Source organism: Neophocaena asiaeorientalis, unplaced genomic scaffold (genome assembly GCF_003031525.2).
Source record: "Neophocaena asiaeorientalis asiaeorientalis breed wild unplaced genomic scaffold, Neophocaena_asiaeorientalis_V1.1 scaffold40, whole genome shotgun sequence".
NCBI lineage: Eukaryota > Metazoa > Chordata > Mammalia > Artiodactyla > Phocoenidae > Neophocaena > Neophocaena asiaeorientalis.
The window spans coordinates 9,055,227-9,082,386 of NW_020185335.1; the positions used below are offsets into that span (position 1 = coordinate 9,055,227).

General features: G+C 43.4%; 1 protein-coding gene across 5 annotated transcripts in view; it reads left to right on the top strand.

Moving 5' to 3' along the window:
• The window catches only part of GAN (gigaxonin), a 90,677-nt gene that overhangs the window by 11,398 nt on the left and 52,119 nt on the right, over positions 1-27,160 (top strand). For all 5 annotated transcript variants that reach the window (XR_003001905.1, XR_003001906.1, XR_003001907.1 and 2 more), the window contains exons 2-5: positions 21,191-21,305; positions 23,404-23,754; positions 25,925-26,142; positions 26,362-26,483. Coding sequence is in view for 2 of the 5 variants with exons in the window: in XM_024735599.1 (XP_024591367.1) it covers positions 21,191-21,305; positions 23,404-23,754; positions 25,925-26,142; positions 26,362-26,483 (806 nt within the window). In the remaining 3 variants the exon portion in view is untranslated. The remainder of the gene's footprint in view (positions 1-21,190; positions 21,306-23,403; positions 23,755-25,924; positions 26,143-26,361; positions 26,484-27,160) is intronic.

The following is a 27,160-nucleotide window of genomic DNA, read 5'->3' on the forward strand; positions in this document are numbered from 1 at the left end:
GGGTAGGGGAAGAGGAGGGCAAGGAGAAGGGTTCAGGTGAACAAAGATTTGAGTGCGGGGGCTTGTATGCGCCCAGGGTAGTAAGTATACTTCCCCGGGCTGGACTGGAGCCTTGGCTAGGGATGGGGGCAAGTGCTGGTGGACGGGCAGGTCAGGACGGCATTCCCGAGTGCCAGGCTAGTTCGCTTAGATTTTTCTTTTTTTTTTTTTTTAACGTCTTTACTGGAGTATAATTGCTTTACAGTGGTGTGTTAGTTTCTGCTTTATAACAAAGTGAATCAGTTATACATATACATATATCCCCATATCTCTTAGATTTTTATTCAGTCTTTCACCAGTAGTACTAGTGATAGAAACAGAGCTCTGCTTTAAGAAGGTGACTTGGCGGTTGTTTGTTCACAGGACAAACAAAGTTGCTTACGGATTCAGGTCAGCACCCCGTGGCGCTGTCCCGCACCGTGTCAGTAGTAAGGACCGAGGTCGGGATTAGAGGAGGAAGCAATCGACTGCTAATGGACGTGGGAATTAGGCTGAGGGAGAGGGAAGAGCTAAGAGGTTTTGAGGCCAGCTGCTTAAGAAAAGTGGGGAAGGTGACATCTGTCTTCGATGTGTCCTATTCAAGGTAGCATCGCTCTATAAACCCCTTAATTCCATTCTATGGAGTGTGACACCTACCTGCGAATGTGTGTTTCTCACCTCTGCCTCTCTTGACTTCCTGCTTTTTACTGGCAGAGGAATTCCTGTTCATCCTTCAGGACCCGGTATCCCTTCCTTTGTAACATTTTCCCAATTCTGCCAAATAATCCCTCTGTCCTACAGGCTTCTCTGTAGTGTGTGGCGTGTACCTCCAGTGTACCACGTGTCAGTGCCCTACTGACTTTTATTCAGTGGGGAGAAATAGAACAGACAGATGGACTGGGTGCTTTTAAAGCGTCTTTTATCTCTAGGGTCAGAGGCACTAAATCTATTAGTGGAAAGTCTGTAGGTAAGAGACTTGACTTGACCGCAGTCTAAGTACGGATGAAGAAGTAGAAGATCAGAGTTCAGGATGCTGTATACACTGCTTCCAAATAAGATGAAACTTTTGGCTGTGGCGTTTTACTGTATAGCTGAATATGTACTGGGGACTGGGGGAGAGGGACAGAAGAAACCATCTTAGAACAGATTTTAACCAGAAGAGAGGCTTTACTTTTGTACTGTTTCACATGGCGCAGTCAAGCTCAACAAAGTCCACTTCTGGTGCCAAGAAACCTGGGAGAAGGGTCCAAATTCTTTATTCAAAAGTAGTAGCTCCAGTGAGAGAGCTTTTGTCACAACATGACTAAAGAATTAATAGGGAAGCATTCATTCCCTTGACAACATTTTGGAAGGCATTTTCAGCTTCAGGTTGTTTAGAGAAGTTTATAACAGTAGATTATAAATTAAGAAGGCGCCAGAAGCAGAAAGATCATTGTGAGATGCTGAAGTGCAGCTCATCCTGAGCTGCCTCTCATTTATTAAAGAAAACTTGAAGGGGGTGTGTTTCAGGCTGTAGTTGATTTTTGGTTTTGGTTTTGTTTTCCTAGTCCCACTATCCTTTTTTAAAAAGAAAAAAAGAGCTTCTTAACCGTCACTTAACACTTTGGTTTGAACTCCTTTGAAAGGATGAATACAGGGCTTCCCTGGTGGCGCAGTTGTTGAAGGTCCGCCTGCCGATGCAGGAGACGCGGGTTCATGCCCCGGTCCGGGAGGATCCCACATGCCATGGAGCGGCTGGGCCCGTGAGCCATGGCCGCTGAGCCTGCGCGTCCGGAGCCTGTGCTCCGCAACGGGAGAGGCCACAACAGTGAGAGGCCCGCGTACCGCAAAAAAAAAAAAAGAAAGGATGAATACAAAGACAAGAATAAATTCATATAAATTCTTACTTCTCCTTTGAATTTATTCAGGAGTTCCACTTTGCCTTTGAAAAGACATAAACCTTCCTTCTGACTCTTTACATTGGGAAGAGGGAATAGAAAGTGAGTAGAAATATGGACCTACTTCTGCAGTATGAAATTTCTGTAGTATTCAGTGCCGTGGGTGTACTGCAGCAAAGAAGACCCAGGTCCACCAGTTTTTAATTAGAGAAGACTTGTGAGAATGCCCCCCAGATCAAAGGGGCTTACTCTTGAGATGGTTATATATTTCCATGGACTCTTTTTTTAATATATATATAAATTTACTTACTTATTTATTTTTGGCTGTGTTGGGTCTTCGTTGCTGCACATGGGCTTTCTCTAGTTGTGGTGAGCAGGGGCTACTCTTCGTTGCGATGCGTGGGCTTCTCATTGCGGTGCTTCTCGTTGCGGTGCACGGTTTCTAGGTGCGCAGGCTTCCGTAGTTGTAGCACGCGAGCTCAGTAGTTGTGGCTCGTGGGCTGTACGGCGCAGGCTCAGTAGTTATGACGCACAGGCTTAGTTGCTCCACGGCACGTGGGATCTTCCCAGGCCAGGGCTCAAACCCGTGTCCCCTGCATTGGCAGGCAGATTCTTAACCACTGCGCCACCAGGGAAGCCCTCCATGGGCTCTTAAGGTTATAGGAGGAGCCTCTTTTAAACAGCATCTGAAAAATCATACCTGAGGAGAACATCTGGAACTATTTGACAGGTTGAGGCATGAATGTCTTTCTTTTATTTCCAAAAAGTCAGGGTGTGACCAGAACAAGGCATCAGGCTTGTTTCATCCTGGAAGAATTTTTGGCTTCGCAAGTTGCTGCCTCATGGTCCTGTCTTTGAACTCACCCTAAAATTTTAATATGCATTTTCAAACCTTGTCTTTTAAAGGGTAAATTTTATTGACTGCTTTACTTTCAGATGTACAAGAACTAGATGTAAATTTTAAGAATTTTTTATACAAAAAGTTTTATGGAAAACCACATGAGGGTTCAATTATTTATGTCACCCCAAGTTCTGGTTCTGACCAGGGTACGTAATATATTGTTACAGTTGTATTCTATATGTACATATTATTTCTGGTTCATCTTTTCATTTGAAGTCCAGTTGTGTCCCTCTTACATCTCAGTGTAATGCCCGTAATCACGTTTAATAGCTCTTGGTTATGACGTCATGTTGCTGCTCCATATAATTTGCGTCATCATTCCTCTTTGACATTTTAATTTGCAGTTATTTTTTTCTTCTGAATAGTCACTATAAACAAGTTAGGGGGGAAAAAAAAGACTCTTGGTTGTTTTTTCTTTGTATTTTTTGTGGGTAAACCCACTGTGGGGACTGTGTCCCAGGCCTATCTGTTTCTGAAGATAGAAACAAATTTGTTCTTATTGTATGAAACCGGATTACTGTCCAGGAAGACTGGATTATCATATCAAGACCCTGGCAGTGTGTATCTGATTATTTCTTTTTCCCCTCAGGTTTATTACCATTGCCTGGTCCCTTTTGCAAGTGGTTTCTCAAAGTTATTACTATTTTGTGTATTATTACTGTTTCATTAGGCTGGATTTCTAAATGTTGTATGTTTGCCATGGTAAAAATATTTAGAGCAGGGTTTGGCAAACTTTTTCTCTAAAGGGCCAGAAATATTTTAGGCTCTCCAGTCCACATGTGGTCTCTGTCACATACTCTTCTTTGTTTGTTCTTATTTTTAACAACAACCTTTTAAAACATAAAAACCATTTTTAGCTCAAGGGCCATACAAAAACAGGCTGTGGGTTGTAGTGTGTCAACCGTGATCTAGAGTATTTGAGTTTTTAAAATTTGGACATAAAACCTCTAACGCTGGTGATCATCCTTAATGCAGTTTAAATGTCAGGTCGTGATTTGCATGCCGGTCTTCCAGAGAGCAGAGGCTGGCAGTCAAGGCTGATTCTCCCTGGCTCCCTCACCTGCTCTCCTCCCCGCCCCCCGTATTCATCTCTTTCTTCTTGGATGGTCTGTTGTGTCTTCCTTCTCCTTAAAAAAAAATGTTTCTTTTCCTTCCTTTCTGGCTCCTTTTCCCGAGCATGAAAGTATGGTTAAATCCTTTCCAGCAACCGGCACTTAGGAGATGTGCAAATGTTGAATGAATGCATCCATTAAAAGCAAACATACTCTGCACCCTCTTCTAACAAGTGCACGATTTCCTTGACTTTGCTCCAGTGATTCTTGAAGGAAGAGTCTGTGTATCTCGTCCTCGGTCTCACCTCCTGCTTCACTCTGCCCATAGGCTCGTGACTTCTCACTCCATTAAAACTGTTCTTTCGAAAATTGCTAAATATAATGGCCAAATCAAGTGAAAATTTTTTTTTATTGAAGTAGAGTTGATTTACAATTTTGTGTTAATTTCTGCCATACAGCAAAGTGATTCAGTTATACATATATATATATATATATATATATACATTCTTTTTTTAAATATTCTTTTCCGTTATGGTTTATCATAGGATATTAAGTATAGTCCCTGTGCTGTACAGTAGGACCTTGTTGTTATTCATTCTATATAAAAGCTAACATCTGCTAACCCCAAATTCCCAATCCATCCCTCCCCCAGTCCCCTCCCCCTTGGCAACCACAAGTCTGTTCTCTATGTCTGTGAGTCTGTTTCTGTTTCATAGAGAAGTTCATTTGTGTCATATTTTAGATTCCACATATAAGTCATATCATATAGTATTTGTCTTTCTCTTTCTGACTTACTCAAGTTCAAACTTTTAAGTGCTTCTCGCACTCGACCTGTCTACTGTGTTTATCACTCTAGGGCATTTTCTTGACCCTCAGGCTCTCCAGGCCTCTGTGACACCTTTGTCCCATTTCCCCCACAGTCTCCCTTTCTGGTTCTTTCCTCATCTGTCCCTAAACGTGATGTTGCACAAGCTTCTGTCTTCTCCCTGTACTCTCCCCACGACAGTCTCATCAAATCAGCACCAAAGGTGCTGCTGCCCCCTCTCTTCTGAGCCCCAGGCCTGGACATCCGACGACCAGCTACACGGCCACCCCACACCCAGTCAGGTCCAGCTCTCTCTGCCCCCAGGCAGGTTGTCCTTCATTACCAGACTCTCCAGGAGAAACGGGGGAGTCCTCAGGGCGCCACCCCCTCCGTTACCCTCCTGGAAGCTGTCTCTTCGTTACCATCGCCGGCACTCGTGCTCTAGCTTCCATAATTCCTGAGTTGTGGCAGGATCTCTGCTGGTTCATCAGTCTCCCAGAGCTGCCACCAGAGTGATGTTTCTAGAGTGTAATTAGATAATGTTTGAAACTCCAGTGTCTTTGGGGATGTGGCTGATTCAGGCGCTGGGGCAGGAAGAATATACTATGTGCCTGGAGCATTTGTGCCAGAAAGTAAGGTAAAGAGGTGCTCAAAAGAAGATAGAGGCTTTTAGAAAGAGCACAGACTTGGCCTGAAAGAAGTCCCGACTGCCAGAGCTGGAATGATTTGAGCAAGAAAATGAATACCAACAACATTGGATTATAATCCATAGAATAAAGAAATACCTATGTGTCTATAGATGAATAAATGGTTGGATGGATAAATAAATTAATGGTGGAGAAGAAACAGTTCTTTCTTACAGAAGAATTTCAATTAATAAATGTAGAAGAAGGAATAAGAGAATAGGAAATCATCCATTGAACACCACAGTAATAATGGAGACTAAAATTAGTGGGCAAGAGTTTGAAGAGAAAAAGGATATTTGCATGTTCTCACATTACCTCTTCTGATATATTTATTAATTACAAAGGGAAAAATAGTATCTTAGAGTAGAGAAACCTAACAGCACCTAACCAAGTGACCAAGGTTAAGGTCAGCACATTGACACATGGTTAATAACATGCCCAAGGTTAATAGCATATTGACGTCATGTTTTCCCTGATGTGACAGGCACAGCATCACTTTGGTAGTATCCCTGCCGGAAATGCTCAGCCTCAGTCTAATCATAAGAAATTAAACCCAAGTTCAGGGACATCGTACAGAATAATTGACCAGTGCTCACCAAAGTGTCAGGTCTTTAAAGATGAAGAAAGACTGACGAACTGTCACAGGTTAGGGACACAACAACTAAATGCAGTTTGGAGCCCTGGATTGGGTCCCAGAATGGAGAAAGGATATTAGGGGGAAAACTGGTTAAATTTGAATAAAGTCTATAGTTTATTGAATAGTACTGACCAGTCTTTATTTCTCAGTTTTGATCATTGTACTAAGATTATATAGGTTACATACCAAGTGAAGTAACCAGAGAAAGACAAAGATCAAATGATGTTGCTTATATGTGGAATCTTAAAAAAAAAAAAAAAAGATACAAATGAACTTATTTACAAAACAGAAATAGACCCACAGGCATAGAAAACAAACTTACGGTTACCAAAGGGGAAAGGAGGGGGGGATATATTAGGAGTTTGGGATTAACATATCCACACTACTATATATAAAATAGATAGCCAACAAGGACCTACTGTAGTACACAGGGACCTCTACTCAATATTTTGCAATGACATGTAAGGGAAAAGAATCTGAAAAAAAATAGATGTATATGTATGTATAACTGAAACACTTTGCTGTATACCTGAAGCTAACACAGCATTGTAAATCAACTATACTTTAATAAAAAATTTTTAATTAAAAATTTTTTTTATTTTAAAAAAAAATTTTTTTAAAGACTATGTGATTTATTAACAGTAGATATGCTTCATGAAGGGTATACAGGAACCCTACAATTCTTAAAAACTTTTTTGTGAGTTTAAAATTATTTCAAAATGAAAAGACTTTTAAGAAACTCCTCATGAGTATCTCCATTTCCCTCAAGGTGAAGTCCACATTCTTTTGCATGGTCCCTCGACTTGGGTTTGTTTGATTTTTTACAATTCGATGGAGGTTACTCGTTTTTGGCAAGAACAACACATGAGCGATGCTGCACCCTCCTCGGTGCATTGTATCAGGGGTCCGTGTTGGCAGCTTGTCCCAACATCAGTAGTGTTGATTTGATCACATGGTTAGAGATGATGTCCGCCAGGTTAATCCACTCCTTTTCTCTTTGTACGTAACATGTAATTAATGGGGCGAGACTTTGAGATTATGTAAATATTGCATTCCCCATCAACTTTCTAGTTTTAGCATCCGCTTATGCTCTGTAACTATCATTCCTTCTGTATGTATTAGTCGGGCTCCTAAATTTTAGGCTTAAGCAGCTGGGTAGGAAATCGTACCGTTTACCACGATGGGGACGGTAGAGGGAGGAACAGGCTTTCAGCAGGTCGGGACAAAGATTTATTGTGGAACGTAAAGGGTACTTTATCTAGAGGCTTCAGATGAGGGGGTTAAAACCCCAATTCCTAGAAATGACTGGTAACATTTCATTTTACTAACATTAAGACCATGGTTAGAAGTGACAGTTGGGGCTTCCCTGGTGGCGCAGTGGTTGAGAGTCCACCTGCCGATGCAGGGGACATGGGTTCGTGCCCCGGTCCGGGAGGATCCCACATGCCGCGGAGCGGCTGGGCCCATGAGCCATGGCCGCTGAGCCTGCGTGTCTGGAGCCTGTGCTCCGCAACGGGAGAGGCCACAGCAGTGAGAGGCCTGCGTACTGCCAAAAAAAAAATAAAATAAAAATGAAGTTGTTGGATTTCCAGCAAAGAACCATTTTGTGGGGGGAGCAGAAGATCCAGCCGTCGGATAAATACTGCGTACTGCCAAAAAAAAAAAAAAAAAAATAGAAGTGACAGTTGGTCAGCTCCTCAAGGGTGGGGACCACCGGCTGATTAAGATCCAGTGTCTAAATCCATGCCCAGTGCTGAATGCTGTGCCCGGGCAGTGAAGGGACTAGCTGTGCAAAAACAGAGTCACCATTTTTATGGGTTTGGTCTCACTTTACAGCTTTCCCTCTGGCAATCGCTGCGTTTCTGCCAGGAGTAATTAATGTCACCCGTGGTCGTGTACACCCACTGTCCCTGTGATATTTCGTGGATACCACCTCCCTCCCTCCCTCCCTGTCCGCTCCCCCCATCCCCAACACTGGCTCACAGTCTACACAGTTTCCTTGTGGTGTCCCTGTTTGAGGTGTAATTCACACTTTCCACGTTCTCTTTTCAGAAAACATCACCTTCCCTGAGGTAAATTTCTATCTTGTTCAAATCACATGACTGGAAGGCATATAGTTTGTGTTTTCGTATCTCTTCCAGATATTGATGTCATAGGATGTGGTTACTCAGAGCAGATCTAAATATGAAACGCTGTACTTCATCTTCAGAGTGGATGATGTGATAAGAGGAGGAAGATGGAAAACATTTTTGTGAATCCTCACGTGTTGTGTGATCAGGGAGCGGGGAGGTGGTCAGGGACAGATAGGACTGTGGCCTCTGCATCCTCTATGGTGAAGGGGCTCTGCTTCGGCTTCATTCCCAGGGGCTGGTTTGGCTGACACCTGGACAGTAAGCCTTTCCTTTCTGGAAACCTTTCCTAACCTTCGCACTTCTCCATCACTCTGTAGCTCCTAAGTTCCCATGCAGTGCACCAGTTATGGTGAGGGGAAGGCAGCGAAGCAGGGCAGGATGGAGCGCCAGGCAGTTAGGCACATTCACAGATGACAGGCCTCCCCTACAGCCAGTTTACATTCGGGCCTCAGCACAAAGGCAGATGATTGCATCAGGGGCCTCTGGATAGTGGAACATTTGAACATTCAATTCTTGAATGCTGACTACAGCACACCCTGGCTCGGATGCCGGGGGAAAGCAGCACCTTCCCCTCAGTGCAGACCAACCAGCGGATGCTGTACAGATGCTTAGCTGGTGAGTGATGCCCCTTCTGAACACTTGTGCTCATTTTGTTTCGGAGCCAAATGAAATCAGTAACTGATCATTGCAGCGTTAAAATCCATTGGTTCCCCCACCTGGCTGTGTGCTGTTATCAAGTGCATGATATTTTTCAAGTGCCCATTCAGTACTGGACACTTTATGGGGTATGGAGGTAGGGCAGTGAACAAAACAATGTCCCTGTTTTCATGGATGTAAACATTAAACAAATGCCGTCTATTAGATGGTGGTAAATTCTAGGAATAAAATAAAGCAGGGAGGGGAGTGGGGATGTTATTTTATTTAATTAATTAATTAATTAATTAATCTATTTTTAAAATTTATTTTTGGCTGCTTTGGGTCTTAGTTGCTACGCACAGGCTTTAGTTGCGGCGAGCAGGGGCTACTCTTCGTTGTGGTGCAGGGGCTTCTCATTGCTGTGGCTTCTCTTGTTGCGGAGCACGGGCTCTAGGCGTGCGGGCTTCAGTAGTTGTGGCACGTGGGCTCAGTAGTTGCGGCTCGCGGGCTCTAGCGCGCAGGCTCAGTAGTTGTGGGGCACGGGCTTAGTTGCTCCACTGCATGTGGGATCTTCCCAGACCAGGGCTCGAACCCGTGTCCCCTGCGTTAGCAGGCAGATTCTTAACCACTGCGCCACCAAGGAAGCCCAGGGGCTGTTATTTTAGATAACAAGGTACCTGGGCCGCTCTTTGGAGGTGTTCCTGGAGTAGAGACCTGAAGTCAGTGAAGGATTAAGTCTTCCTTCCACTAATCAAGGAAGTGGGAGGTGGAGAGAGTATTCCAGGCAGGAGGGAATACATCAGAATAAGCTGGGAAACATTTAAAATATACTTTGTCTTGGACCTGACATAATTGGTCTAGGACCTGCTTTTCTATAAAAACTCTTCAGAAGCTTCTGGGAAGCAGAGCTACTCTTAAAATCCAGTAAAAGTATGAGTCATTCCAGGATCTATATGAGGAAAACAGTGTTGATGGTAAATAAGTAAAAACCATAATCCCTCTGGGTAAAAAGAATTGGAGGCAGGGCTTCCCTGATGGCGCAGTGGTTGAGAGTCCGCCTGCCGATGCAGGGGTCGCGGGTTCGTGCCCCGGTCTGGGAGGATCCCACATGCCGCGGAGTGGCTAGGCCCGTGAGCCATGGCCGCTGAGCCTGCGCGTCCAGAGCCTGTGCTCCGCAACGGGAGAGGCCACAACAGTGAGAGGCCTGCGTACCGCAAAAAAAAAAAAGAATTGGAGGCAAAGAGAAATGAATAGAGGAAATGAAATAATGAAGGGAAAGAAACAGTCTTGAACCTTAATGAGAATGCTACTCTTATAATAAAGTTTGATTCTTAGAATAATAGAGGACTGCGGCTCTGGTCCGCATTTCTACTTTTTCTTTGGCACCTCCTGCTCTGAGTGAACCAATGTCCTGCTGGTGGCAGTTCCCAGACGGGCCACACAGCACCATGCCTGTGTTTTCTCGTGGTTTCCTCTGCTCACTGCTCCCTGACTTTGCTCGGTCTTGTGGGAGGAGCATTGCAAGGATTAGTTAGCCTATGTAGGTTGAGGTGCTGTGCAAGGGGAGCTTACCTAGAGGTTGGCCGGTGGCACCTAGCTCATATCCCGCCATGTGCCTCGGGATCTCCTTGGACCTCCCTCTGGGACACCTGGTCACGTGTCAGACATCTGTGTAAATGCTTTTCTCCTGTGTAGATGGAATTCTTAGGTGGCAGGAACTGGGAGATAGATGGGTTCCTGCATTCCCTTCCACCAAAAAGCAGGCCTTGTCATGAGAGGATGCCATCTGTTGATGGAAATATTACCTGCACATTTATATTTCATAAAGTTGACTGGGACTAAAAAATTACATTTTAAAAAGAGACTGTCTTTTTTAGAGCAGTTTAAGGTTCACAACAAAATTGAGAGGAAGACAGAGGTTCCCCATATACCTCCTACCTACTTCCGCTTCTCTTTGATTTCTGGAGTGTCCAGAGTCCTGCAGGCATGGCCCTTTCGGTGTTGGTCGTCTTGCTCCTGGCTGTGTTGTATGAAGGCATCAAGGTTGGCAAAGCCAGGCTGCTCCACCAGGCCCTGATGAGCCTGTCCATCTCCACCAGCCAGCAGCTCATCGAAGAGATAGACCAGAGTTCTTCAAGCTCAGAGTCCCCTGCAGTCAGCAGAACCCACCTCAGGTGGTTCTTGTGTCACTTCGGCCAGTCTCTACTTCATGTTGCTCAGGTGGTCATCGGCTACTTCATGATGCTGGCTATTATGTCCTACAACACCTGGATTTTCTTTGGCGTGGTCCTGGGCTCAGGTGTGGGCTACTACCTAGCCTGTCCACATCTCAGCATGACTTAGCTGGTGACAGCTGTGCAGGCTCTGGGGGCTGGAGAGAGCTGGGGCCCCTCCTTTCAGACATTGAACTTCCAGCCCCACGTCTCCTTTTTCTTCTGTTGGCTGTTTTCACGGCATTCCCAGCTCCTGGAAACTTTGAGCTGAAGCCAGCACTTGCTCCCTGAAGTTCAGAGGCCACTGCAGCTCCTCAGCCAGGCTGCAGAGGGCCCAAGCATAGTCTTTCTGTGCCTTAAGAAGGCTGCTGTGACCAGAGGGTGGATGGAGAGACCAGAACCCGGGGGGCAGGTTTCATGATGATGGCAGCATGTGCTGGGACCTGTTTCCCTTTCTTGGGGGAAGAGTGATAGCAGACTAAAGGCAGAGAAGCAGGACTGTTAGCAAGGCTTTGACCTATCCTCCAAATAGAGTGAGCTTCTCCCATCAGACAGCACTGCCTGCAGGAAGATGATACTTTAATGGCTTTAGGTGTCAGGGAGCTCTTCATGGCCTTAATGCCCCCCTCTTATTCTGATCCTCCTTCTATGCAAAACCAAGAACTGCATTGAATACTATTCAATACAGATGTTCTTTATGTATTACTTACTGCTCACCCATAATGATCTGGTAGGGAAACATGACTCATCCATTTAAAATACTGAGTAAGCCACAGGGGGTACTGACTGAAGATGCAATAAGTAGTCAAACCAACGCATTACACTAGTAGAGTTAGGTGGGGCTCTTCAGATATGTGAACCTTTTCACTTTAAAGAAAAGGGAAGAGTAGACCCAGGGAGAGAAAAATCACTGCTGTACACTGTAATGTCTACACTCAAGTACCTCATGGGCTAGATGAAAGATGGTCTGAAGCTTTGAGAACTTAAAAAGAAATATATTTTAATAAATATATATTTTTAAATAGTCAGAAAAAACCCCAACAGAACATGTGTAGCCTCCCCCATGCTCAGCATCGCCCACCAGAGGGGAGCCTTTGTTACAGCTGATGAGGCTCCATTACACATCATCCCTCAGGGTCCATAGTTTACGTTAGGGTTCACTCTTGGTATATATTTTGTGGGTTTGGACAGATGCATAATGACATGTATCCACCATTGTAGTAACATACTGACTAGTGTCACTGCCCTGAAATTCCTCTGCCCTAAAGATCCTTTTTTGGTGTGGTTTTTAGGAGCTCACAAAGACAAAAAAAGGAGGAGGGGGCATCTGTAAAACAGGCTCCCCACAGGAGCAGACGTCATTAGTTGGGCCTCAGTGGGCAAATGCAGTGCTGAGCCCACGCCCCTCTGCTCTTGAGAGCTACCCAGGTTGAGGTGACATGAATCATTTGAAACTGTGTGAGTAATGCCCCTGAATTTCCCTGGAGCTTCTGTAAAGCTTGACTCCTTGAGCATTACATTCTCTTGCATCCTATTTGAGGAGGTTTCCTTGCTTTTATTGGAGACAAGCTTTTGCATCCCGGGGGAGGAAGAGTCACTTAGATGTCTTCTGTGTCACTGTTATATCAGATCCCGTTCAGTAACGTCTCCCGTAGGAGGAGGACCAGGACTGATTACCTGGGGTGTTATGACGTTTAGACACACCGGACTTTTCCAGCCATTGGAAGCCAGTTAGAAGAGGATAGTATACAACCAGCAGAGGACTTTGCTCTGTTACACTTTTTTAAAAGTCGTAGACCTCTTTCATAGATGTAAAACTTTGAATCATACCAGCTTCTTTATTAGCCAACAACTTTTTTCTTATAAAACGTCTTTCCAGTGTTGTCAAGAGAATGAAAAACTGATCTTGTTTCACTGGTGTTTAAGTTTAATAGAACAGCAAATAAATGCTTGCCCAGAGGGTAGGTGATTGGAGGGAAAATGAACTTGCACTGCATCACCCACAGAAGGCATATTGTAAATCCTATGAAACTGATTGAGTTGGCTGGACTTTATCCTCTAGGACTCAACAGAATGTGTCTCCAGAGCTGAGTCTCCCCCTAACTTTTTGGTGTGTTTCAGCAGTTTAGCCCAGAAGTGCTCAGGGGTGGGGAAGCCCTCAGATCACCTTATTTAACCTCTTCTTTTTACAAATGAGAGAACAGGGGCAGAGGGGGGGAATGTTTTGCCCTAGAAACAGAAAACTGGGGAAGAATGTGATAGACATGGATATTTATATCTGAACACTGGAGGCCCAATCTTACAATACTCCCCATTATTTCTAGTTTTTTCAAAGAGTGTTATGAAATTCTCAAAGTGATGTTTTAAGACTACGGCAGTTTCTAGGAGAGAGTTTGTAAATTAACATCACATAATAATAATAAAAACAAGGATTTTGTGACTTCCAGTAAATTTACATATGACTCTATATCTCCTGGGGTGGAGATACAAAACGGAAAAGAAGAGGGAGAGGGGCAATATCAGGGTAGGAGATTAAGAGGTACAAACTGTTATGCATAAAATAAGCTACAAGGATATATTGTACAACATGGGGAATATAGCCAGTATTCTATAATAATTATAAATGGAGTATAACCTTTAAAAATTGTGAGTCACTATATTGTATACCTGGAACTTATATAGCATTGTACATCAACTATACTTTAATTAAAATAAGAAAGGAAACAGAAGAGTTGATTTACTTCTTGATATATATGGACTAACTTTAGAAACAAAACTATTGGTTATTAACCCTTTGGCTTAGGTTTTTTTTTTTTTTTTTTAATTCATTAACTCATTCAGTCCAGTTCATTGAATTCTCAGTTTTATGTGACAGAGAAGATAGAAATGATGTTCAAGGTGAGAAAATTCTAGATTAAAAAAGGGAAAATACAGAGAAAATGTGTTGGTAGATATTGGGAAAATCAGGGTATTTACTGGAGGAAAGAAATGTGAAACAGAATGCAACAAAAACTGAAGGGATATAGAGATTTCATTGGGGAATGGGGGAGGGGGAAGTGAAGACAAGAAGAGGGAAAATAAGTCCAGGTTTCTAAATGAGAAAGGGATGGCAAGTATCCAAGCAATGAAAGAAGGGGGAACTTCCCTGGTGGTCCAGTGGTTAAGACTCCGTGCTTCCAATGCAGGGAGTGGGGGTAAGATCCCTGGTCAGGGAACTAAGATCCTGCATGCCCCACGGCAAGGCCAAAAAAAAAAAAAAGTCTTATAAAAATATTGGATCACTATAAATCGACTATACTTCGAATAAAAAAATTTTAAAAATAGAAGTGAAAGAAGGAAGTAACTGCAAATGACAGCAGGCTGTGAAGCAAGACAGTTTCACAGCAGGTCTGAGTGACTCTTAGTGTCTAAGACGGATAAGGGCTAACGGCCAACTTTCACTATAATCCTGACAGACAGATGGATATCAGCCTCCTGAGACGTCACCTGCAGGCTGGTGATGGTCTGTGAATTGTCACCTGGCCATGATAATATAAGTACACACGGAGAGTAAAAGTTAGAAACTCTTGTAGCAGTTTGACAGAATAATTTTATGTCCGTTGAATCTAATGATAAAAGAGTTGGGGCCACAGGAATTCCCTGGCGGTCCAGTGGTTGGGACTCTGTGCTTTCATTGCCGTGGCCCAGGTTCAATCCCTGGTCAGCGTAACCAAAAAAAAAAAAAAAATTTAAAAAAGAATTGGGGGGCTTCCCTGGTGGCGCAGTGATTGAGAGTCTGCCTGCCGATGCAGGGGACGTGGGTTCGTGCCCCCGTCCGGGAAGATCCCACATGCCGCGGAGCGGCTGGGCCTGTGAGCCATGGCTGCTGAGCCTGCGCGTCCGGAGCCTGTGCTCCGCAACAGGAGAGGCCACAACAGTGAGGGGCCCCTGTACCGCAAAAAAAAAAAAAAAGAATTGGGGCCTGTATTTTATGTCTTTTAAATTTTGTTTTTTAATAACTCATTCATGTTTTATTAAGGTATAATTGACATAGAACATTATATTAGTTTCAGGGTGTACAACATAATGATTTAATATTTGTGTATATTACAGAAGAATCACCACAATAAGTCTAGTTAACATCTGTCACCACACGTAGTTACAAAATTTTTTTTCTTATGGTGAGAACTTTTAAGATCTGCTCTCTTAGCAACTTTCAGGTATTCAGTACAGTATTATTAACTAGGCACCGTGCTGTACACTTCATCCCCATTACATTTTTATCATATTTTACAAAAGATTCATCTGAGATGGGTTAGAAATACAAAAACACACATGGATAATTTGAGAAGCATCACTTAACCCCTTGCTACTCAGAGAGGTCTGGAGGGGTCTGCGTCACTGAGGGTGTTACCAATGCAGAAACTCAGCTCCCACCACGGACCTTCTGAAAGCTTGAGAAGCTCTGTGCTTCAGGCCTTTCAACATTGAATGCATGAAACTATTAGGAAGTTCTTCCTTGTATTGATTCTAGCTCTGCTTCACTGTACCTGAGATCCTGCAGGAAAAACATCTCCTGTGACAGCTCTTCAGATATTTAAAGACTGTTGTTAATTCAAAAACTTATTTTACAAATCATTATTGAACATCCATTCTTTGTAAACTGACAGGCTGCGTTGTAGGGTTATAGTGATAAAGAGGACTCTGACCCCAAGGAACTTGGGGTTAATAAAGGAGAGAGGAAATGGGCTTTGTACATAAATACCATCATACAAGACAGGACCTGATGATCCCACAATATCAAGTGCTGGGGAAATTGATAACATGAGGAGTTCTTTTCACCCGCAGGGCAGTGAGGGCGGAGATGGAGCCTGGGGCAGGGCAGGTGAAGGGGAGCCACTGCCAGGCCGGCATTCGAACAGCTCCTAAGAAGATGGCAGGAATTGGACATGCGCAGACGGCATGAGGGAGAGATCAGAAGTGGGACCGAAAGATGGGAAGCTTGGGATCTGAATTTAAACCGTAATCAAAACAAGGTTTTATAATTTAACCCTCAGATGCTTAGAGACTTCAAGAGTACAATGACTCATTTTTCATGGGCTTTAAAAAGGGTCAGACTTTATGGATCTGAAATGGTCAATGCTCATATTTAAAGGAGTCTTTTCTTCTGTCTTCTTAGCCATTGTCTGTACCCTGCCATCTGCTGAAAGAAAACCATACTCTTTAAAAGGAAACATTTTTCATTGTGAAAACATGGGGTAGTACAGTTGATCCATGAACAACGTGGCTTTGAACTGCACAGATCCACTTATGCACGGGTGTTTTTCAATATTCCACGGGTTTACTAATACACAGATTAATTGGGAAAAATATCCACGTGTAAGTGGACCCATACAGTTCAAATCCATGTTTTTCAAGGGTCAGCTGTACACGATCTATGGTTGGTTGAGTCTGTGGGTGAGGATACGGGGGGCGGACTCCTGGACTTGCTCATCTGCAGACTTTGGTATCCGTGTGGGTGCTGGAATCCGTCCCTCGAGGATACCAAGAGATGACTGTATAGTCATCTTTTAAAAAAAAAATCCAGTCGCATGGTTGAAAAATAAAAAGGGGACACACTGCACGGTCTCTTTGTAACCCCTTTCCCCGTCAGCCTGGTCCCCCTCCTCCTGCACTGTCCACAGCCCATGGGCAGGCACAGCCAGCTCTTGTTTGAACAACTTGAATTCTAGGTGGTGCCCCTCTATCTGAACACGTTTTAGAGCTACTGCCTTTAAATAGGGGCAAGACTCTGTCTGTATCTAGTCAGGAGAAAGAAACCACATAGTAATTTGAACAAGGAGAGTTTAATATAAAGAATTTTTAACTGCAGCAAGAGATTAGAGTAATAAGGGATTGGCTACTAAGAAGTAAACTCTAAAAATTAAAGGAGTAGCTGGTGTACCCAGGGCTGAGATCCAGACTTTATTGGACGGCACACAGCCACAGCTCACCTCATGGCAGAGAAGCCACACTGGTGGAATTTGCTTGAAATCAGCCCTCTGGAACTTGCCAGAAATCTGTCCTTTAAGGTGTCTGGGAAAGCTGTTCACAGGGAGGTGTCTCCCCAGAAACAGTTGACTGCAAAACTGCCTCTGGGAGTTCCAGGGAAAGCTGCAAGGTGCTGCTGGCAGCTGTGCACTGCGGGAGCCTATCCAGCTGCAGAACCAGAGCCCGGCAGCAAAACTGTCTCCTCCTGCAGTGTCTTTCCAGCACCCTCCACTGAGAAGCTTAACATCGTACCAGTTAACGCAGAAAAACTGTTGGAAAGGCTCAGAGCCATTTTCACAGAGCATGCAAAGAGGGTGGACTTGGAGCTGAGAGGCAATATGTTGATAACCAGCACGGTGACTAAGAAATACAAATAGTCATGACATCCTGAGTGAAACATTCCTGGAGGACATGTCTGCATATGACAGATTTCAGAGCCAAATATTAATGATTTAGGTGTTATTCTTACTACTTACGTTATTTTTCTCTCTTGACTGAGAACTGACTGAAGTTTTTTTCTTCACTTTTAGTAAAAGTGTCAGTCATATAGGTACACCTAGGGTGCAGCAAGCAGAAAAGAAATGCCTTTTGAGTAAAATTATTAGTTCTATAGAAACTGTAGAGGTAGGAATAGCAGATACAGAATATAGGGGGGAAACAAAGTTGTCTAAAACACATGTTATATATTCCATCAGTTTTGCCCTCCTAAGGCCTGCTAAGGCATCCTGCTGTACCAGAATGAACCAGCTTTCCTTCTGCTGGTGCAGAGCTGTTACCCTAGGGTCATTCTTCACCATTCCTGTCCCTGCTTTTCTGTGTTGGATCATGTCTTTTCTTAGTCCAGAATCTTCCTCTTTGTTGGGGCAGTTTTTTCCAACAGCATTCTGAGAAGGGCTGCATGGAAGATCAATTATTTTGAGAGTTTGTATAGCTGAAAATGTCTATTCTGTCCTGATATTTGATGAGTAGTTTGGCTGGCTATAAAAATCTAGGTTGAAAATAATTTTCCTTCAGAATTTTGAAGTCATCTCCACACTGCTATTAAAGTTCCATTTGGAAGTACGAAGCCGTTCTGATACCCATTCCTTTCTGTGTAACCTGTTTTTCTTTCTGGAAGCTTATACAACTTTTTCTGTTTCCAGTATTCTGAAGTATCATGATGACATGCCTCGGATAGGCGTATTTTTATCCCTATCTTGTTATGAGCATTTACTTGATAATATGAGCATTTACTTGATAATATTCTCTTTTTCTTTGGCATGGGCATTCCTGTTTTTCAGATGTTCAGCCTTCCGGACTGATCTTCCAGTTTTCTTACCTTGTGTCTCCTATTTTCTACCTTTGTGTTTTTTGCTTTCTTGGCAGACTTGAGGTCTACAAGTTCTACGATTTGAAGTCTACAAGTCTATGACTTCTACAAATTTTAATTTTGACATTACATTAAAAAAATTTTTTTTGTAGTCTTTAAAATGTTGTTGTTGTTGTTCTCTGAATGTTCCCTTTTAGAGCATCCTATTCTTGTTTCACGAGCACAACATCCTCTCTTTTCTCTCTGGGAATGTTAATGAGAGGTTTTCTTTTTTCCTTGACTTGTCATCTTGCGTGAGATCTGTACTTCCTCCAAGCTGACTTTTTTTCTGCTGGTTTTGGTTTCTGTCTTTCTTCTTTGTTAGGCATCTACTGAGTTGCTCAGTTTTAAGAGTGGGGCTCTAAAGCAGAGTTTCTTAACCCACGTGCCCCCCCCAAAAAATATGTCATAATGTGTGAAGATAATGATGGTGTCAGCCCTCCAAGTGGCAGGGCAGCATCTGGGGAGGCTGAATCCCCCTGGCCCTGCACACAGCCTCATCTGTTTACCCCAGGGTCATATTACATTTTCTGTGTGTGGTGTGAAGTGAAGAAGTTTCAGAAGTGCTCGCCACAGTGTGTGGGAAGCTCAGAGCCCATAGGTTGGCTTAGTGACAGTGGGTTTCATTGTTGCATGGTCCACCTGGGTCATTTTCTTGAGGCAGATCTGTGCCCATGTCTTTAGACCTTTGCTTTGGGGCTGATCAAATCCTTCAGAAGAGTCATCAGGTTCTCACCTGGAGGATGTAGATCTGGCTTTCAGTAATTTTAGGAGCAAAATTGAGAAAAAAGTCTGCTGATCTCAGCATTCAATATGTAGACACTCTCTTGACTCTCTGTTTTTGGTGCAGTGCACCTACCCTCAGATGTGCCTGCTACCCCCCTGTCCAGAGACGCCCCCTCCATCTCACACTCTCCAGAGCACGTCACTTATCTTCCACTGGAGCTGGGGAGCCTTACTAAAAAGGGCAGAGGAGTCGTGTATCTGTGTGGAGCAAGGATCTGGGAACTCACCTATTTCCTAAGACTTTGTCAGTCTCTTCTTCTGTAATTAGCTCATCCTTCACCCCTCCTTCCACAGCTTCCTCATCCTACCAATTCCGAGCCTTGGGGGGGGTAATTAAATGCAACTTAGGTTGTGTCTGAGCTTCCCTCGCTGCTAAATTAGGAATATCTTTTAGATCTTGGGTAAAGTACCTGTTCTTAAACAAGGCACAAAAAGTGTTGACTGTGAAAAATTATTCTTCACATTGTTCATCACCTTAAAAAAAAGTGTCAAGTCTGCCAAAGGTTTGATATCAAGAAGATAACAAAAAATGCCTACACCTCAATATGAGGAGGGTGATTAGTTCAATTAAAAATGAGACTTGAGGGACTTCCCTGGTGGCGCAGTGGTTAAGAATCTGCCTGCCAATGCAGAGGACACGGGTTCGAACTCTGGTCCGGGAAGATCCCACATGCGGCAGAGCTACTAAGCCTGTGCGCCACAACTACTGAGCCTGCACTCTAGAGCCCGCGAGCCACAACTACTGAGCCCTTGTGCCACAACTACTGAAGCCCGCGCACCTAGAGCCTGTGCTGTGCAACAAGAGAAGCCACCGCGATGAGAAGCCCGCGCACTGCAACGAAGAATAGCCCCTGCTCGCTGCAACTAGAGAAATCCCACGTGCAGCAAGACCCAACGCAGCCATAAATAAATAATGAATGAATGAATAAAAAAGAGAGAGACTTGAACTGGACATGTGTTTCACAGAAGAGGAAACACAGGGGGCTACAGATCTTTGAAGAGCTGTTTAGCACCTGGGTAATGAGGGGAAGGCAGGTCACAACCACCACCGGAGACCATACTTCGCTCACTGGATCGTGCATTGGAGGATTAGGAAGTGGGACAGAGATAAATGCCATAGACTTTGTGGCTCCACACATCCCCTTACATATACCAGATGAGGCTAAAAACTGCTCCGGCTACTTTGGAGAATAATTGAGCATTAGCTCATACTTTGGAGAAGAAAGTAGCTTAATTCTACTCCCAGGGATACACCCAAGAGAAATTCTTCTGCGTATCACAAAAGGAGACATAAACAAGGATAGTCATGGCAGTACTGTTCACAATACCAGACACCTGGAGCCCCAGCGCAGGGGCTCATCAACGGGAACGTGGCACACTACACAGCAGAAAGAGCAAAAGAACGCGTGTGATATGCAGCAAGCTGAATGACTGAGCGATACAGTATTAAATGAAAAAAGTTAGCGCCAGAAGGTTACAGACAGCACGAAAGACTTATCGAATTAAAACCTTAAAATTATATATATACATTGATCATCAATAAATCTATATATGTCATAGGTTATATATATTTCACGGATACAAAAAGAAAGCAAGAGGAAATTGAATATAGGTGGGATTTAGGATAATAGTTACTTCAGATGGGGAAGCAGAGGAATGAATTGGTGGCGAGGACCATTTGGCTAGAAGCAGGTTATCGTCAAGGTCCTAGCTTTTGTTTTGGGTGGTAGGTTTGTGGGGTCCTTGTTACCTTACTGAAAATAATTGGATAATTAAATACAGGGGAAAAAAAATAAGCCTAAAGGGCCTAGGGTTCCCAAGGTGAAGTAGAGATCCTTGCTCACATGGACCTTAGCGCTTTGGTTGTCTGTTTCGTTTGTTTTTTTTAAGAGGTAGCACTCTGAATCCTGGAACAAATGCTTTGTAGTTAAAAGTCATAAAAAATATGTTGCTCTAAAGTTAACGAACTGTTTTAGGTGTGATTCATATATGGATACATATCATATACTTTATAGAGTATTTAGTGCATAAATATTTCTAGCTATTTCTGTTCTTTCATAGAAATTTTACATGTTTTTTCCCTTTCTTAGGACAAAGTTAAACTATAATCCTCCAAAAGATGATGGATCAACCTATAAGATTGAACTTGAAGGGATATCGGTAATGGTTATGAGAGAGATCCTGGATTACATCTTCAGTGGGCAGGTATGATGAGACACAGAGGAAGGAGGACTGAGTAGAGGCTCCTCAAGCTCAGGGTGAGGGTTGCCTTCATCCACTCTGTGACCGAGCAACACCGCCATCTCCATCTTCTGTCACTGTGTGCTTGACTTGGGTCTCCTCCTGGACATGGCACCCAAGGGTGTTCTTCCGGGGCTCTGCCCTTGAAGGAAAAGCAGACTAAGTAAGATCTTACCCAAATCCCAGGTTTTGTTTCTACCGTCCTGAGCTCCACCTTCCAGTCTGAGACATGAGGAACATGGGGTGCTCCCTTCACTGCTGTCTTTTTGTTTTTTAAATCTTAATTCCAGTCTTGCTTTGTACCCACACTATCGGGGAACTCGTCCTGTCTCCACAGCACGGACTTGGGAGCCTCCTTGGGCGGTGGGGATTATTTTGTAGAAATAAAGACTTCGAGATTCACACCAGTGACAGGCGCGCGCATCGTACTCACGATGCCTCCGTCCTGTTGCCTCAGGAGGACCAACATCCCCGCTCCCCCACGTTCGTTCTTTCTGATTTCCCTTTAGTCTCTGTACCCATTTATATTTCTGGGGATTTCATGAAAGCCAAGGAAGAAAGCGATCAGTGGCTAGTGGTCCTTTCCCTTTCTTTGCCCTCCTCCACCCCACTACTCCCCTGTTTATGTGATTTAAAGTGTATAGCATGAGGACTCTTAAGGATAATCTTGGGTGTGAATTAGGAAGGAGTTCATGTGCCTCACATCTCATTACGCAAGAGTACGTTTTATCTTTACTCCTTTTGAGGGCTCATGTCCTGCTCTCTCCTTTATTCCTTCTTCCTCATTCTTCTTTTAATTTTCCTTTTGTAAAGGCTCTGTCTCCTACATAAGTATTCTGAGTGTACTGCTTACTTTCTCTAAATATGTTCATTCTGTCCAGAGTCAAACTCGGTGATCGTCATCCTCTTTGAAGTTTTTTTATGTCACTTCATGATGTTATCACTTTCTCTTTTCTCTGAACACTGGGTGGTGGGTGTGTGGAAATAAGGTTATGTGTATGATTATTAAAAATGAATGAATTTAAACCAGTTTGAGGACAGCCCTTAAAATACTGGCAATGCTCTTTAGCATCACAAAACCAGGCTTAGGTCCAAACTCTGATCTAACTCGTAAAATCAGTTCAGTGGCAGTTATAGCAAGTTAGAGGAGTGTATTCATGTTCAGGCTTGCATTGGAAATTTGAAACCTTACTTATCTATGGTACAGAATGTGCAAATTGTGGTAAACTGTTTCTTGCTGCACTTCACTGTGAAATCTCACTTAACGCTTCCTAATGGAGGATAAATACCCATTCTTTCGGAGAGTCTGGACCGTTCGTGATTGGGACAGTATTTTAGGGGCCTGTTTCTTGATGTTGCCTTACTGTTGCGTAGAAACACTGTGAAGTGGGTGGAGGAAGAAGCATTAGTCAAGAAATTGAAGGAAATTAAGGGGAAGTAAATGTTCACCATGATTTAAAAAAAAAAAATCTTCTTAGGGATTTATTCCAGAAAGTAGCTTTGAGACCAGATTGTATCTTTTGCACCAAGTGCAATGTTTGGTGTTCAGAATGAGGCCCCCTCGGGCAGTGTGGCTCTCCCTCTCTTCAAGGGTCCGTGTGGTATCTTCCACGTACCATTTGGCAAAGAAGTGAACGTAATGTATTTGGAGGCAGGATTTTCACTAGTTCAGGGGCTAGCGTTTAAAGAAATCGCCTTCAGTTTACCATAGAATGCGGAACTTGCCATTTCCTAAGCATTTCAGTCATCTGAGGTTTCTCTCTAAGTATAGAAGCGAGCCCCATGGACAGTTCACCATGGCAGGGATATTGGTGGTTCATCTCGGTAAAGGAAGGGAAGAGCTGGGAAAAGTTAATCAGCCACACGCTGCCTATGTTGTCCGCAGGTGCCTTGGTGCCCTCGGACTATTCTTGAAAACAAAGCTGAACTGTATGAAATTGCTAGTTTTCAATCATCTTTGACCTCTACAAATGGAGCTTTCATATGGTCCAGCCTGATAGATTAGTGGTTGCGTTCTAAATATATACATTCAAACATAGACTATCTATGATCATTCTTACAGATCCGGCTGAGCGAAGATACCATCCAAGATGTTGTGCAGGCAGCAGACCTGCTCCTGCTGACGGATCTTAAAACTCTCTGCTGTGAGTTCTTAGAAGGCTGCATTGCCGCCGAGAACTGCATCGGAATCCGAGACTTTGCACTCCACTACTGCCTGCACCACGTCCATTACCTGGCCACAGAATATCTGGAGACTCACTTCCGAGATGTCAGCAGCACAGAGGAATTCCTAGAACTGAGTCCTCAAAAGCTTAAAGAAGTGATTTCTCTTGAGAAGTTAAACGTTGGCAATGAACGATATGTATTTGAAGCAGTCATCCGATGGATAGCACATGACACAGAAATAAGAAAGGTACCCGTACTTTATAGCGTGCTCTGACTTTGCCTTTTCACTTACTTATTCATTTGTTTGTTTATTTTTAATCCAAATTCTAGATGTTTTATTTTTCTCCTCCAACTTGAAAAACTGACAAGGTTGTGAACTAAACCATAACCTGGAAAACATCTTCCTGTAGCCTCACTAAAGCAGTTTGTTGTTCAGACCAGTCTACCAAAGTCCATGTAACTCATCATATAGCAATGAAAATAGTAATACTTACAAGTCACATGATATCCTTTGAATGTTGTTATTAAGGGGAAAGGGATTTCAAGCTAAGCTGGAGAGTATAGAAATGCACCCTATACTCCTCATCCTAGCTTTCAGCATCCTTCCCTCTGTGATGGTGGGCTAACCCCTACAGGGACTCTGATGCAGGAAGTGGGGTGAGAAAAGGGCACATGGAATTCTGGCAGAGGGCTGAATTCTGGCACTGGGCTCTCCCTGGAGTGATTGACACCACTGGAGGAGAAAGTGGGAGAGCATTCCGGAGCTTTCATGGCGATGAGGTTCCAAATAGGAAGGCTCTAGGAGTGACAGCCTAGGAAGGAAGGGTCTTAGAGAATACCAGGCTTGAGATCCACATTGTTAATACATTGGGGGAGGGAGCTTTCACCTTTAAATCACAAGGCTTTAAGTCTAATATTTATATACTAGAGCCTAGCTCCAGTTACTATATCAAAATAAAGAAATATATTGGGTTTCAGGGTGGTTTTCAGAATGCATAATTGCATTGTTAATTGTTCTTAGTAACTCTTGGCTTACATTTTAAGGATTATCTTGTAATTTTTAAATGTGCAGGCCCATGAGCGTGTCCACTTAGAAACCACATTCGTAGCTTCAGCCCCTTAGTACAGTTAGTGTTCTGTTTTCCCCGTTGGTGGGGTAGATTGGGAAAGGGGATAGAAGAGTTTCCGCCTTGCTGCCAGCACTGAAGTATCTTCTCTCTGACCCTCTTCTTGCCTTAAAGTGATGAGGGCATATAAGATGGAACGGCTGCTGGGAAACAAGAGGCAGTCCCTCATCCTGTGGTTAATCTGAACTTGGTGCTGTAAGGACTGTTGGCTTTGATTACTCAGGGTATAAAAGAGTGTACCTTAAAATGACAATTTCAAAGCCCAGAAAAACTAGTCACCTTATGTACGTAGGGTGCTATAGTCAGTTGGCTCAAATCTGATGATTGAGCATGAAAAGTATATCATTCAGGGACTTCCCTGGTGGTCCAGTGGTAAAGAACCTGCCTTCCACTGCAGGGGACATGGGTTCGATCCCTGGTCGGAGAACTACGATCCCACATGCCGCGGGGCAACTAAGTCCGCACACCACAAGTGGTGAGCTCGCGTGCCTCAATGAGAGGGCCCGCGTGCCACAAACTACAGAGAGAAAACCCTCACGCCACAACTGGAGAGAAGCCCACATGCCGCAACTAGAGAGAAACCCTAGCAGACGGCATACCGTAATGAAAAGATCCCTCATGCCTCAACAAAGAGCCCATGTGCTGCAAATAAGACCCGAGGCAGCCAAAAAAATAAAAAAATAAATAAGGAAAATAAGCAAGTAAAATGCATGAATATTTTTTTTAAAAGTATATCATTCACATTATACATGTTAGATAATTTTTAACAGTAATTACTGAAGAAATGATTCTATAGTACTCAGGATTTTTTTTTTGAAATTTGGCTTTTTCAGATTTTTCTTGTAATGTTAATGTTGATACATGTTCATTATCTAGTTGACCATATTGTATCAAGCTATTCCTGTATATGACGTTTCTACAAATGTGATGTAACTCACAGCACATCCAAGCATGTGAAATAAGGCAAATCATAGCAGGGTTCTTCTAAGTTTTCCTGTTGCTGTGGGAACCCTGTAGGGCATTAAAGAAAGCTGCTTAAAACTTCGCAGTGATACATCAAATATAAATCTGAAGTGATGGTTTTTTTTTAAGTTAAACTTTTATTTATCAAGGCCAAGGGAAGTAGAAAGAAAAGGGACCGTAAACACATTCAAGCAGTACTGACCCTTACCCACTTGCCTGTTGATAATCTGACTGTCAATAATTTTAGTCTTCCAGGAGTGGGAAAACGTATATTCTAAATGTACAACGTATTCTCCATTCTTCCTCCCCGTGCTTTCCGCCCTCCAGGTCCACATGAAGGATGTCATGTCAGCGCTGTGGGTTTCAGGGTTGGACTCGAGCTATTTACGGGAGCAGATGCTGAATGAGCCGTTAGTCCGAGAGATTGTCAAAGAGTGCAGCAACATCCCTCTCAGCCAGCCGCAGCAGGGGGAGGCCATGCTCGCCAGCTTCAAGCCCCGGGGCTACTCGGAGTGCATCGTGACCGTTGGCGGAGAGGAAAGAGTGTAAGCGTGGCTGTGAGCGGTTTGATGGGTGGTGGTGTAAGGGAAGAGAGATTTCCACGTAAACAGAAATCTATAACACTCTTCAGTATCTAAAGCCTAATAGCAATAGATTTTTTTAAATGTTTGAAACATTCTTTAGCGTAGTAAAACTAGTCATAGTTATTATAAGCAGAAGTACATAAAACATATTAACTACTAATCAGTTATCTCTCTCCTTAGTTCACGGAAGCCAACAGCAGCGATGCGATGTATGTGCCCCCTTTATGACCCTAATCGGCAGCTGTGGATTGAACTGGCCCCTTTAAGCATGCCGAGAATCAACCACGGAGTCCTCTCAGCAGGTACCGTGCTGTCATCAAGTTTACCTAAACACAAGATCAAGTAATGTCATTTCAGAGTTGTGCAGAATGACTCAAAACCTTTTAAAGAAATAATTTTATTATCCCTCTGTGGTGACTTTTTCAGGGTGGCTCTAGCTTCCAAGACTATGGTAAGAAGAGTGTCTTCTGTCAGTCCTTATCGTTCCCAAATCTTAAATACGTAGCTGTTTTTAAGACATCACTTGAGGAGCATTTTATTGGATGACTTAACTGATAGGAGAGCAAAACTCAGTGACTCTTACCAGCCGTTGGCTGGATGATCACACCTGAGGCGCGGGACTTCTTTGAGCCGTGATAGCCGCTCGTCTTGGAAAGTTGTACAGTGTAGAATCACAACATGTAACTATATTCAAAATAAGAGTGTCGTGTAAAAGCAGGCATTTCATATGAAACGAGAAACTAGTGCTTAACTTAGCTCTGGCTTAAAGTGGTTTTATGACAGGAAGTACGTTTTAGTTGACGTTTACAAGTTTGGAACGTTACCCAAAGCTTTCTCTCCAGGAGGTGATGGGGAAGGCTGTCCTTGCTGCCTTTCTCTTCACCTTGGATTTGCCTTGTTGGCTTCATCCTGCAAGTGCCATTTCACTTCATTCTCACTATTGTTAGCAGTTCTTCTTTTACAGTCTTTGCTTGCCCAC